The 12503-nt window shown below is 42.9% G+C and overlaps 1 protein-coding gene across 4 annotated transcripts; it reads left to right on the plus strand.

The window, feature by feature from the left end:
* Positions 1–1923: 1923 nt before the first annotated feature.
* On the plus strand, positions 1924–10103 carry MED18 (mediator complex subunit 18). Of its 4 annotated transcripts, none has more exons than XM_026516897.4 (3): positions 1924–2051; positions 2772–2914; positions 9183–10103. In XM_026516897.4, the coding sequence occupies exons 2-3, from the start codon at positions 2842–2844 to the stop codon at positions 9734–9736; spliced, it is 627 nt and encodes a 208-aa protein (XP_026372682.1). In that variant the 5' UTR covers positions 1924–2051; positions 2772–2841; the 3' UTR covers positions 9737–10103. The 4 variants fall into 4 exon arrangements, with proteins under 4 accessions (XP_026372682.1, XP_026372679.1, XP_026372680.1 ...); XM_026516894.4 differs by having other exon boundaries at positions 2019–2197; XM_026516895.4 differs by having other exon boundaries at positions 2019–2189.
* The last annotated feature ends 2400 nt before the right edge of the window (positions 10104–12503 follow it).

Below are 12503 nucleotides of genomic sequence, written 5' to 3' on the forward strand. Positions count from 1 at the left end.
TATCAGAGTCCTGTGCAAGGTTCAGGTTCTGCACACTCTTTCAGGGTGATCTCATTTATTCTCATGTCTTTAGTTACCATCTAAGAGGCTCTAACTCTGAAAGGTCTACCTCCGGCCCAGCTCTCTCTCCTCTGAACTCTGTCGGGGCACTAGCACTTGGGTGTTTCATAAACACCTCATGCTCAGTGTATCTGCATATGAACTCATCTCTCCTGCCTCACCCACACTGCTTTGTGTTTCCTAGCTCAGAAAAAAGCACTACCATGGCCACCCAAGGTAGACATCTAGACACCTGTGACTCCTTCTATCTTTAGCTCTGGTTAGTCATCAAATCGTTCTCTTCCTTATTTTTAAAATCTGTCTTTTGTCCTATAATTATCTCTCAGCTGGAGTTGTACCAAAGCTCCTAAGCTGGTCTTCTTTCTCCAGGTTCTCCTTTCTCAAGCTTTTCTCCACATTGCAGCCAGAGTGATCTTTTTATAGCTCACAAATGTTCTTTAAGTCTAGCACACAAAGTCCTCCAGGGTCTGAGCCTTACTCCTTCCCCAGACTCATTTATTTTGGCCCCTTACCTCAGATTCTATACCCTAATTCTATTTAACTTAGTGTCCTTTTATTTTTTTTTAAAGATTTTATTTATTTATTCGACAGAGATAGAGACAGCAGCGAGAGAGGGAACACAAGCAGGGGGAGTGGGAGAGGAAGAAGCAGACTCATAGTGGAAGAGCCTGATGTGGGGCTCGATCCCATAACGCCGGGATCACGCCCTGAGCCGAAGGCAGACGCTTAACTGCTGTGCCACCCAGGCGCCGCCTTAGTGTCCTTTTAAACATGCTGTTCCCTTCACCTGAAATTCCCTTTTCTCCCTTCTTTATCTAACATCTATTGATCCTTCAAGTAGGCATTGCTTACCTTTTCCAGGAATCCTTCACTGATGCCCCCAAGATGGACCAAGTGTCCTGCTTGCTTCCAAAGGGGTTGAGCGATTGATACCTAATTTTCCTATTGAATCATATTACATGGTACAGACACCTTAGTTTAACCCTCAGATTCCCACAACTTACCTATAAACTCTTTTGAGGGTAGAGATGGAGCTAACAGCTAACAAAATGTCTAGAACAGTCTAGACTTTCAAGAAATGTTCAATATAAAAAAATGAATGGGGTACTGTAGGTTACAGCAAGGGAACTAGACCTAGAAGTGTTAGTACAGTACAGTAATTAAGACAGAGGGCGCAAGTCAACGTTTTACATTGGTATTACAGCCTCCCCGCTCCTTTGCATGTTATGTAACAACTCGTTGCCTGGATTTCCCCATTAGTAAAATTAGAGTAACAATTGTACTTGGCTCATAGGCCTGCTGTGAGGATCAAATTTAAAATTTTGACATATTGTTCATTACTTTTTGCATTAAATTTGTAAAATATCGCATTAAAGTAGTATTTATCTTAGCCAATGAGTTTCTGGTGTCCCTTTAATTTTTTCACTCCGGTAGAGTACCTCATTCACTTCACTCTAGTCCTCACTTTGTTCACACTTTATATGCTTGACAAATATTAGCAGCGTTCAATATTTATCTCCCTATATTTTCAAATATGCAGTAAAGTGAACAAATATTAAGTGTATTGCTGAGCTCCCTAATTGTTCAGAACATTATGCTTCGCAGCAAAGGGTGTCTTTTCACCCTTAAGCATCCAACAAAAAGTTCGTTAAGTCTCCCTTTCCGTGTTTTCCGCAGCTCCCTTCCCCAGGCTCTCTTTCGCCCCTGTCAGTCTCAAGAGATTTCCTAGACAAAACCAGTCCAAATCATCAAACTTGAAAAAATATTTTCCTATAGGACAGCCTATGACGTCAAGCCCCTCGGTAAATCCCAGGGGACCCTCCAACGGAGGCCGCCATCTTCCATACGGCGGCATTGCGTCTCGCGCATGCGCTTCTGTTTGCGAGGCTGCAAAGAAGATTTTATCCCTTCTCGGCACCCTTACGTCGCGGGGCATTGGTGTCAAGATTTACGCGACGTCCGTTTCTTGCTGGACGTGGGAAGGCGAGGAGGTGATGATGTTGCACTATCCAGAGGGCTTTAATTTTAGGGCTGGGGGCTGATTGTTCAAAATCTCCGAGGTGCTGGGGTGGGTATATTACCCACTTTACGAGAAGAGACTAGAGTGCGCTCGGGGGCGTGTTTATAGTGTAAGTGGGTACGTGTCTTTGATACTGGTTTAAGGGGACCTAAACCATCCTTTTCCGAGAACTTCACGCTTCCGCCTTGCTATTTTTGAAAGGCGTTTTCAGAGAGGCGGATCGCCTAGATTTTAGATTGATTCAGGCTCTGCCACCGACTTGCTGTAGTCCTTGGGCCCCCTTCCGAGTCTCAGTATCTTCATCTATAAATTGAAGAGTAGACAAAGCCTTTATTAAGTCACCTTTCAGTTCTGAATGGTATTACATGTCCGAGCCACAAAGTTTTGGGGGTTAAATATCGTTGGCCCCATTTTATAAGGAGGACATTGAGTCCCAGGTTTGATGACTCCCTCAAGATTGCCCAGAAAACTTTTAGAGATTTCAGACAGACATTGAGACTAGAAGATTACGCTGTAACTCTACGACCACTACTCCTTTGTGTATTTCTGTATCATCAGTTCCTGAAACTGGCCTATATAGCAGCTACTCAAAAAGTTTGAATGGATGAATGAATCTTTTGATATCAAGGAGACAAGCAGATCTGTTGTTTCTCTGCCACTCTAATGTGTTAACAATGTAACACTTCTCTAGGTGTTTCTTCTGCTTTACTTGACTGGGGACTCTGAAACCAGTTCTGTTGTCTTCAACTTAATCGGACACCATGGAGGCACCTCCAGTCACCATGATGCCTGTCACTGGAGGCACCATTAATATGATGGAGTACTTGCTGCAGGGTAAGTGAACCAGGCAACTTAGATGACCTGTTTTCCTCTTTCTGTTCATCATCTGGGGGGAGGAGAGGCCGTTATACAAAGGCAGCCTGCATGATTTCTGGCATTCAGTAGACAGCAACTTTTTAAAAAAAATTTAAACATTAATTATGGTCACAAACACATAACATTCAATTAAGTGTACAATTCAGTAGTGTTAATTATATTCACGTCATTGTATAACTGATCTCTAGAACTTTTTCATCTTGCAGAACTGAAACTCTGTACCCTTTAAACACTAATTGCTCCTTTCCCCTCCCCTCAGCCCTTGGCAACCACCTTTCTGCTTTGTTTTTTATTTTGACTACTCCAGATATTTCATATGAGTGGAATCATACAGTGGTTGTCTTTTTATGACTGACTTCTTTTATTAGCATAATGTCCTTAAGGTTCATCCCTATTGTAGCATGTGACAGGATCCCCTTTTTATTTTTTATTTTTATTTTTTTTTTAAGATTTTATTTATTTATTCGACAGAGATAGAGACAGCCAGCGAGAGAGGGAACACAAGCAGGGGGAGTGGGAGAGGAAGAAGCAGGCTCATAGTGGAAGAGCCTGATGTGGGGCTCGATCCCAGAACGCCGGGATCACGCCCTGAGCCAAAGGGAGACGCTTAACCGCTGTGCCACCCAGGCGCCCCGAGGATCCCCCTTTTTAAAGCTGAATAACATTTCATTTTGTGTATATACTACATTTTCTTTATCTACTCATCTGTCATTTGGGTTGTTTTTGCCTCTTGGTTATCGTGAATATTGCTGCAGCAAACATGGGTGTGCAAATATCTCTTCAAGATCCTGCTTTGAGGGGCCCCCTGCGTGGCTCAGTTGGTTGAGCGTCTGCCTTTGGCTCAGGCCGTGATCTCAGAGTCCTGGGATGGAGACCCACATTGGGCTCCCTACTCAGTGGCAAGTCTGCTCCTCCCTCTCTCTCTGCCCCTCCCCCCAGCTTCTGCTCTCTCTCTCACTCTCAAATAAATAAAATCTTAAAAAAAAAAAAAAAGACCTGCTTTGAATTTTTGATATATGCCCAGAAGTGGGATGACTGGATCATATAATTCTATGATACTGTTATTAGCTCTGTCATATAGATCAGGAAGCAGGTTAAGTGGGGTGCCTGGGTGGCTCAGGTCATGATTCCAGGGTCCTGAGATCATGCCCCGAGTCAGGCTCCCATGCTCAGCAGGGAGTCTGCTTCTCCCTCTCCCTCTACCCCTCCACCCCTCACTCATCCTCGCTCTCTTTCTCTCTCTCTCTCTCAAATAAATAAAATCTTTAAAATAAAATAAAAAGAATGTAAATTAAAAAAAAAAAAAAAAAAGAAATAGGTAAAGTGAGTTGCCCAGATGAAAAAACTCAAGATCCAGAGAGGGTAGTGATTTTCAGGAGATCATATACTGTTTTGTGGAAGAGTTTAGACTTTAATTCAGATCATCCCTTTAGTAACTTAATATGAACAACATGATGTTATTAATTTTCACTTCTTAAGCTACCTCTCCTTCAGCCTTTCCCAACCGAGTAAGTGCCAGTGTCATTCACCAATTGCATGAACCAAGCATTTAGGAGTCAGTCACTGTTTTTCACTTTACCCCCACATCAAGTCCATCTCTAAGTCCTATTCATTTTACTTCCAACATATATTTTAAATAAGTATTTTTTCCGCCTGCAGTGCCACACCCGGTTTATCATCCCCCACTTGAACTACTTCAGTAAACTTTTACTTGTTACATTGTTTCCACTTCTGATTATCTCTGTCCCCACACCAACAGGTAGTCATCTTTTTATTTTTGTATTTATAATTGGTGGGTTTTTTTGATTTTTTTTTATTTATTTGACACAGAGAGAGAGAGAGAGAGAGACAGCAAGCACAGGCAGGGGGAGCAGCAGGCAAGGGAGAAGCAGGCTCCCTCCTGAGCAGGGAGCCTGACGGGCTCAATCCCAGGACCCTGGGATCATGACCTGAGCCAAAGGCAGACACTTAACTGACTGAGCCGCCCAGGCATCCCTATTATTGGTATTTTTTTAAGTAAACTTTGTGCCCCCAATGTGGGTCTTGAACTCAGGACCTGCAGATCAAGAGTTGGATGCTCGTAGTGCCTGGGTGGCTCAGTTGGTTGAGTGTCCAACTGCTGATTTCGGTTCACGTCCTGATCTCAGGGTCACGGGATCAAGCCCCGTGTCAGGCTCTGTAAGTCTGATTCTTTCCCTCTCCCTCGCCCTTCTCCATGTGTGCTCTCTCTCAAATAAATAAATCTTAAAACAACACAAAACAAAAAAAGGAGTTGCAGGCTCTGCCAACTGAGCCTGGTAACAATGTAACACTTCTCCAGGTGTTTCTTGTGCTTTATTGACTGGGGACTCCAAAACCAGTTCTGTTGTCTTCAACTTAGGCACCATGAAGGCACCTGCAGTCACCATGATCACTGTCACTAGAGACACTATTAATATGATGGAGTGCCTGCTGCAGGGGACCTACCAGGCATCCCCAGTAGACATCTTTTTTTTTTTTTAAGATTTTATTTATTTATTTGACAGAGAGAGACAGCCAGCGAGAGAGGGAACACAAGCAGGGGGAGTGGGAGAGGAAGAAGCAGGCTCCTAGCAGAGGAGACTGATTTGGGGCTCGATCCCATAACGCCGGGATCACGCCCTGAGCCAAAGGCAGACGCTTAACGACTGCGCCACCCAGGCACCCCCCCCACCAGTAGACATCTTTTTAAATAATTGTTTTATTATTTAAAAATTCAAACATAGAGACTAATATAGTAAAGAGTCCATTTTCATCGTCTAGATTTCAGTTTGTATCATTTTGCCATATTTGCTTCTTTTTTCTTTTGCTGTTTTTTTTTTAAGTTTGTTTTCTTTTTAAGAGAGGGAGGGATGGGAGGGTGGCAGAGGGAAAGGGAGAGAGAAAATCTTAAGCAGGCTCCACTCCCAGCACAGAGCCCAACACAGGACTTAATCTCACAACCCTGAGATCATGACTTAAGCCGAAATCAAGAGTTGGACGCTTAACTGACTGAGCCCCCAGGCGCCCCTTAAGACTGTATATTTAAGTAATCTCTACACCCAACGTTGGGCTCAAACTTACAACCCCGAGATCAAGAGTCATGCTCCACCGACGGAGCCAACCAGGTGCCCCTCTTGCTGTTCTTAAAGAAAATTTCTGACCTCATAACATTTTACTGCTAAGGTCTTCAGTATGCATCTCTAAAAAACAAGGATATTTTTCTTCGTAACCTTAATACCATCATTATTATCTTAAGAAAATTAATAATATATTTTAATGTCACCTAACATCTAGTCCATATTCAAAAGTTTCTCCCCAGTTGTCCCCAAAATGTATTTTGTAAACAGGATACAATCAAGTATCATGCATTACATTGGATAATTGTACCTCTTCAGTCTCTTTGAATTTGAACCGGTCTCCCCTCAGCTACACTTTTTTTCCCCTCATGACCATGTCTTGTTGAGTCCATACCAGTTTTCGTGGAATAATCCTTTGAAAATGTAAATCCAGTCATGTCTTTCCCTGTTTTGTTGAAAATAAAGTGTGGCGCACATAGATGCCGAGTGACCTTTGGATAAAATACCGCCTTCACCACGGACTGTATGTCAGGCCTCCACTGCTGTGGCCCAGGCCAAATCCTCACTTCAGTCTCATCTTCCTTCTTGCTCACGGCACTTCAGGCACCCTGATACCTTTCCGTTTTCTTTAACTGCCCAGGCCCGTTCCTGCCTCTGTGCCCTAGCACTTGATGATCCCTCTGGCCCAGTACTTTTCTCCAGCTCTTCAAATGACCATCTCATTTTCATCCTTCAGGTTTCAGCTCAGTTGCATCCCCTTAGGGAGACCTTCTCTGACTCCAGCCCCTCAGAGAGGTCTTCTCTTCTCCACCCCCACCAATTGCTCTCTATCCCATCTCCCTTCTATTTCCTTGTATTTCTGTTTGTTTACTAACTTATTTTTTGTTTCCCCTACTGAATTGTAATCTCCATTAGGGCATGGACCCCTACTTCCTAACATAATGCCTAGAACAGCATTCAAGAATATAGGTTGAATGAACCAACACTCACAAAGCTCCTCAAATGTTTGAGGAATGGGGTCGCCTGGGTGGCTCAGTCTGTTACGTTTGCCTTCAGCTCAGGTCATGATCCCAGGGTCCTGGGATCAAGCCCTGCATTGGGCTCCCTGTGGGAGCCTGCTTCTCCCTCTCCCTCTGCCTGCCGCTCCCCCTGCTTGTACTCTCTCTCTCCCTGTCCAATAAATAAATAACATCTTTAAAAAAAAAAGTTTGAAGAATGAACAAACACATGTCTGATACTGTCCTGAATGTAGGGTACAATGTATTGAATGTAGGACTTGTTCCCTGCTCCCATGATCTTCTGTCCTGTTATTACTGGGATCTGATCTGTTGTTTTTCCTACAATGCTCCCCATTTCCAAAAATTCAGTCCTTTGAGTCTCACTATCAATATTTACTATAGTAACAATGTTAACAAATTTATTCAGTATGTATTTGAATATGTTCCTAGCACTGGAGTATCAGCAATGGAGGAAGAAAGATGAATAAAGTATCAATATACAATTGATATATTGAAAGATGGCTAGAGAATCGAGGTGATAATGCTAAAGAAAACTAAGCAGGGAGGTGGAAAGAGATTGGAGGGAGATGTGCTGTCTTATATAGGGTGATCAGAAAAGATCTCTCTGATAAAGTGACACTTGAGAAAGACCTGAAGAAACTGATAGGGTGAGGCATGCAGATACTGGTGAGAAAAATTTTCTGTGTGTAGGGACTAAGGGAAGAGGCTCTGAAGAGAAATACTTTATCATATACTTGGCATTTTCAGGAAATACTAGGAAGATCACTGTGGCTGGAGAAAGTGATCTAGGGAGATAGTAGAAGGAAATGCTGTTGGACTGGTAGCAGAGACTACAATGTTCCGTGCCTTGTAGACGCTGGTAAAGACTTCGGGATTTATTCTGAATGACACAGGAAGGGTCATTTTGGGATTTATTCTGAATGACACATTGAAGGGTTCTGAGCAGTGAAGTGTCATTTTCTGCCTTATATTCTAAAAAGACCACTTGGCTGTTGTGGAGAAGAGAAGAAGCAGGCAAGGGCAGAAGCAGACTATTGCAAAAACTAGGCAAGCTATGAAGGAAACTTGGACTAGATGGAAATGAATGAGAAGTGAGAAGTGGTTGGATTCTGCATTATTTTAAAAATATAGATTGGGTGTAAGATATGGGGGAAAGAAAGGCGTCAGGGTGATTCTGTGGTTTGGAGCCTGGGCGACTGGAAGCAGAGCGTTTCCATTTACCGTGATGGAGAAGACTGCAGGAGGAATAAGATTATGGAGGAAAAGCCAGCAGCTGGATCCTGAACGTATGAAGGCGAAGATGTCTGTTATGCATCCGAGTGGAGAAGCTGAGGAGACAGTCGGATGGCTATATGAGTCTGTAGTTTATGAGGTAAATACGGAGTCCTCAGGGCATAAGTGATATTTAAAGCCATAGCACCAAATTAGGTCACCTTGGGAGGAAGAGAGTGTTGATAAGGAGGACGAGGATTGAGTCCTGGGATCCTCCAGTATTTAGGCAAGATGAGAAAAACCCAGCAAAGTCGACTTAAAAGGAATGGTCAGCGCGTTAGGTGAAGAGCAAGAGAAGAGTTGTGTCCCAGAGGCCAAGGGAAGAATAGATTTCAAGGTGGGTTTCATCTAACAACCATGCCGGATGCTGCTAGGAGGGTGAATAAGATGAGACCAAAAATCAGCGTATTTCTCTGGAGCATTTCATTCTCTTTTACTTAAATATGTTACATAAAAAGGAAATGTTATAATCTACAGATGGAAAACTTGTGTTGCTGGAAATAGAAGATAATTTTTCGAAAAAATGACAGGAGTATTATTATTATTATTATTATAGATAGGTACTGTTGTTCAAGCCTCTGAGCCCAGAGCCCGCTGGCAATTAGCATGTAGGGAAGGCCTAAAGACTTTCTAGTACGAACGTAAGACAATGCAAAAAACTGAAAGGGGCTTAACTTTCTCATAATGTTACCCAATACCTTGGCAGCATAACCCCTCTGAAATCTCATATATTGGACCTATGCTTTACAAACACTGCACTAAACTGTTTTGGTTTTTCACTTAAGTTTTTTCAATCTTTTGCTAATCCCAGTACCCAAAATGAAAGATGGGACTCAACAGTGCTCTTTCTTTCTTCAGGAAGTGTTCTAGATCACAGTTTGGAAAGCCTCATCCACCGCCTTCGTGGTTTGTGCGACAACATGGAACCCGAGACTTTCCTTGACCATGAGATGGTATTCCTCCTTAAGGGCCAGCAGGCTAGTCCATTTGTTCTAAGGGCCCGGCGTTCTATGGATAGGGGAGGAGCGCCCTGGCATCTGCGCTACCTGGGACAGCCGGAAATGGGAGACAAGAACCGCCACGCCCTGGTGCGAAATTGTGTAGACATTGCCACATCTGAGAACCTCACTGACTTCTTGATGGAAATGGGCTTCCGCATGGACCATGAGTTTGTCGCCAAGGGTCACTTGTTCCGTAAGGGTATCATGAAGATTATGGTGTACAAGATCTTCCGCATCCTGGTGCCGGGAAACACAGACAGCACCGAGGCCTTGTCACTTTCCTATCTTGTGGAGCTAAGTGTCGTCGCACCAGCTGGGCAGGACATGGTGTCTGATGACATGAGGAACTTTGCCGAGCAGCTGAAACCTCTGGTTCACCTAGAGAAAATAGACCCCAAGAGGCTCATGTGACTAAGACAGTCTGTCTGCCACTGGGGCCTGTCCTCACCTGTTACAAAAAAGAAGATGTTATAAATGCCCCATTTCACCACTGCCAGCCAGGCATTCTTCCCCCAGAAAGGAGGGCGTTGAGGACTTCGCTGGTTCTTTACACTGTTTTCCCCATGTGGCAAGTTCACCTTTGTGACAGCCTTTCCAAATTAAAGGCTTAGGATAACATGAAGAATCTGTCCAGTCCCTCTGTATATAGTGGGGGAAACTGGAATAAATTAGCTTTTAGAAAGGAAAATCTTTTAATTGTTTTGCTGTTTGTGTATAAGGTTTATAAAGTAGAGACTTCGAGCTTATATTGTGCGGTAATAAAGGCTATGAAGAGAAACATCTGTGGCTCCAATTCTTTATCACCCTGCTAATTTGGGGTGGATTCTCTACCAGTTGGAACAAAAAAAAAAATGACAGTTTTTAGTTTTAATTCAGAACATTAGGCTATAGTGTCCTTCTCTAAAAACACAAAACTTCATTTAAATAGGGAAATTTAGGCAGAGATTAATTAGCTTTCCCTGGGCTATCCAAATGCTAATTAGCAGAGATGGCATGTAAATATTGATAATTATAATTGCTATGTGTATCCCATCATGTGGATTTTCCATAACTTAACTGATTCTCCTACTTTGGGATTTTTAGTTTGTTCCCAGTTTTTGGCTTTTATAAACATCCTCTAGGGGTGCCTGGGTGGCTCAATGTGTTGAGCATCTGACTCTTGGTTTCGGCCCAGGTTGTGATCTTAGGGTCATGGGATTGAGCCCCGCGTAGGGCTCCATGCTGGGTGCAGAATCTGCTTGAGATTCTCTCTCTCCTCTGCCCTTTCCCCTGCCCCCATGCCCGCTTGCTCTCTAAGATAAATCGATAAAAATCTTTTTAAAAAAGAAAAAAACAGGCGCCTGGGTGGCTCAGTCGTTAAGCGTCTGCTTTCAGCCCAGGGTGTGATCCCGGCGTTCTGGGATCGAGCCCCACATCAGGCTCCTCCGCTGGGAGCCTGCTTCTTCCTCTCCCACTCCCCCTGCTTGTGTTCCCTCTCTCGCTGGCTGTCTCTCTCTCTGTCAAATAAATAAATAAAATCTTAAAAAAAGAAAAAAATCCTGTAATGCTAGTGTTTTTAATAAAATCATTGTTGACATCTATGACTATTCTTTAGGATAAATTCTGGGGAACTGCTGAGTCAAAGAGTATGCACTATTTTAAGACTTATGCCATGCATTGCCAAATGCCTTCCAGAAACGTCCCAGTTTTCACTCCTACCAGCTGTAAATGAGGTTCCAAAAAATGTTGCCAAAACTGGGTGTGACTATGAAAACTTGTTTTTCCCATTTGATGGTAAATGGTAGTTTGAATTTTCTTTTTTTTTTTTTTTTATTTTATTTTTTATGTAAGCTTTGTGCCCAATGTGGGGCTTGAACTCACGACCCCAAGATCAAGAGCTGTCTACTCTACTGACTGAGCCAGCCAAGTGCCCCAAGTTTTCTTTTTCTTTTTTTTTTTGTTTTTAAGATTTGTCTTTTTGAGAAAGAGAGAGATTGAGCGAACGAGCTGGAGGGAGGGGCAGAGGGAGAGGGAGAAGCAGATGCCCTACTGAGCAGGGAACCCGACATGGGGCTTGATCCCAGGACCCCGAGATCATGACCTGAGCTGAAGGCAGATGCCCAACCAATTGAAACACCCAGGCATCCCTCAAGTTTTCTTTTTAAAATACTCATCAGTGAGGTTAAATTTTTTTGTTTATTGGACATTCTTTTTCTTATGTGACTTGCCTTTTCTTCATTATTGTTCATCTTATCTGTTAATTTATAAAGAGCTTTTATAAAAATGTTTCCCATCTATCATTTGAATTTAATATCTTTCTTTCTTTGAGAGAGTGAACACAAGTGGGGGAAGAGGCAGAGGAAGAGGAGGGGGAAAGAGAGAGGGAGAAGTAGAGGGAGAGGGAGAAGCAGCCCAACGGGGGGGGAGGGGCTTGATTCCAGAGCCCCAAGATCATGACCTGAGCCAAAGTTAGACACTTAACCAACTGAGCCACCCAGGTGCCCTAATATTTTTCTCTTTTTAAGTAACAGTTCTTAGTGGAATAAATGGCTTGCTCATTTTAATGCTTCTAGAGTTTTTAATACACTGCAGAGAGTTTGGTTTGCTAAAAATTTTAGGTTATTCAAAATTTTCATTTTTTTCTGGAATCTCCACTTACATCACACCCCCGTTGAGCTACATCGGACAAATCAGGTCTCTTTAGCGTTACTTGAAAGATTATATGAATATTCTGTTAGGATGCTTTGGGCTACAAGTAACAGAAAAGCCACCCAAAGCTGCCTTAAACAGTAAGGATGGAATTATCTCACATGATGATAAATTCTAGGATGGGGTGGCTTCCAAGTTGGTGAGCTGATTATTTCTCTGGCTGTGGGATCCTGTTCTTGGCTTCCCCCGAATGTTTTCAAGATCGCTTTCCCCACCCCCTCAGTTGCAGATTGCATAAATGGGTAAATCCTGTTCCTTTCTTCATAACATATTAGCATAATGATTCAGGCAAGGTCCCTTCCAGTGTTGTACTCTTCCCCTTTGTTCCTAAACTCTACCCTCGTTCCTACTATGCTGTAGACACCCATTCTGATAATGTTTGATGTATGTCTATGATGCCTGTCTTGTAGTGTGTAGAGATACGAACATACTTCACACAAATGATACTGTGCTATAAATGTTCCTTTTTTAACTTTTTATAAATAATGTT

The sequence above is a fragment of the Ursus arctos genome, unplaced genomic scaffold, assembly GCF_023065955.2.
Source record: "Ursus arctos isolate Adak ecotype North America unplaced genomic scaffold, UrsArc2.0 scaffold_32, whole genome shotgun sequence".
NCBI classification, from domain to species: domain Eukaryota; kingdom Metazoa; phylum Chordata; class Mammalia; order Carnivora; family Ursidae; genus Ursus; species Ursus arctos.

Excerpts from the sequence above, each read along its gene's own strand:
- MED18 (XM_026516897.4), top strand. The coding sequence starts at position 2,842 with ATGGAGGCACCTCCAGTCACCATGATGCCTGTCACTGGAGGCACCATT. Across the intron at positions 2,915-9,182 it reads GATGGAGTACTTGCTGCAGG|GAAGTGTTCTAGATCACAGT; the intron begins GTAAGTGAACCA and ends TTCTTTCTTCAG.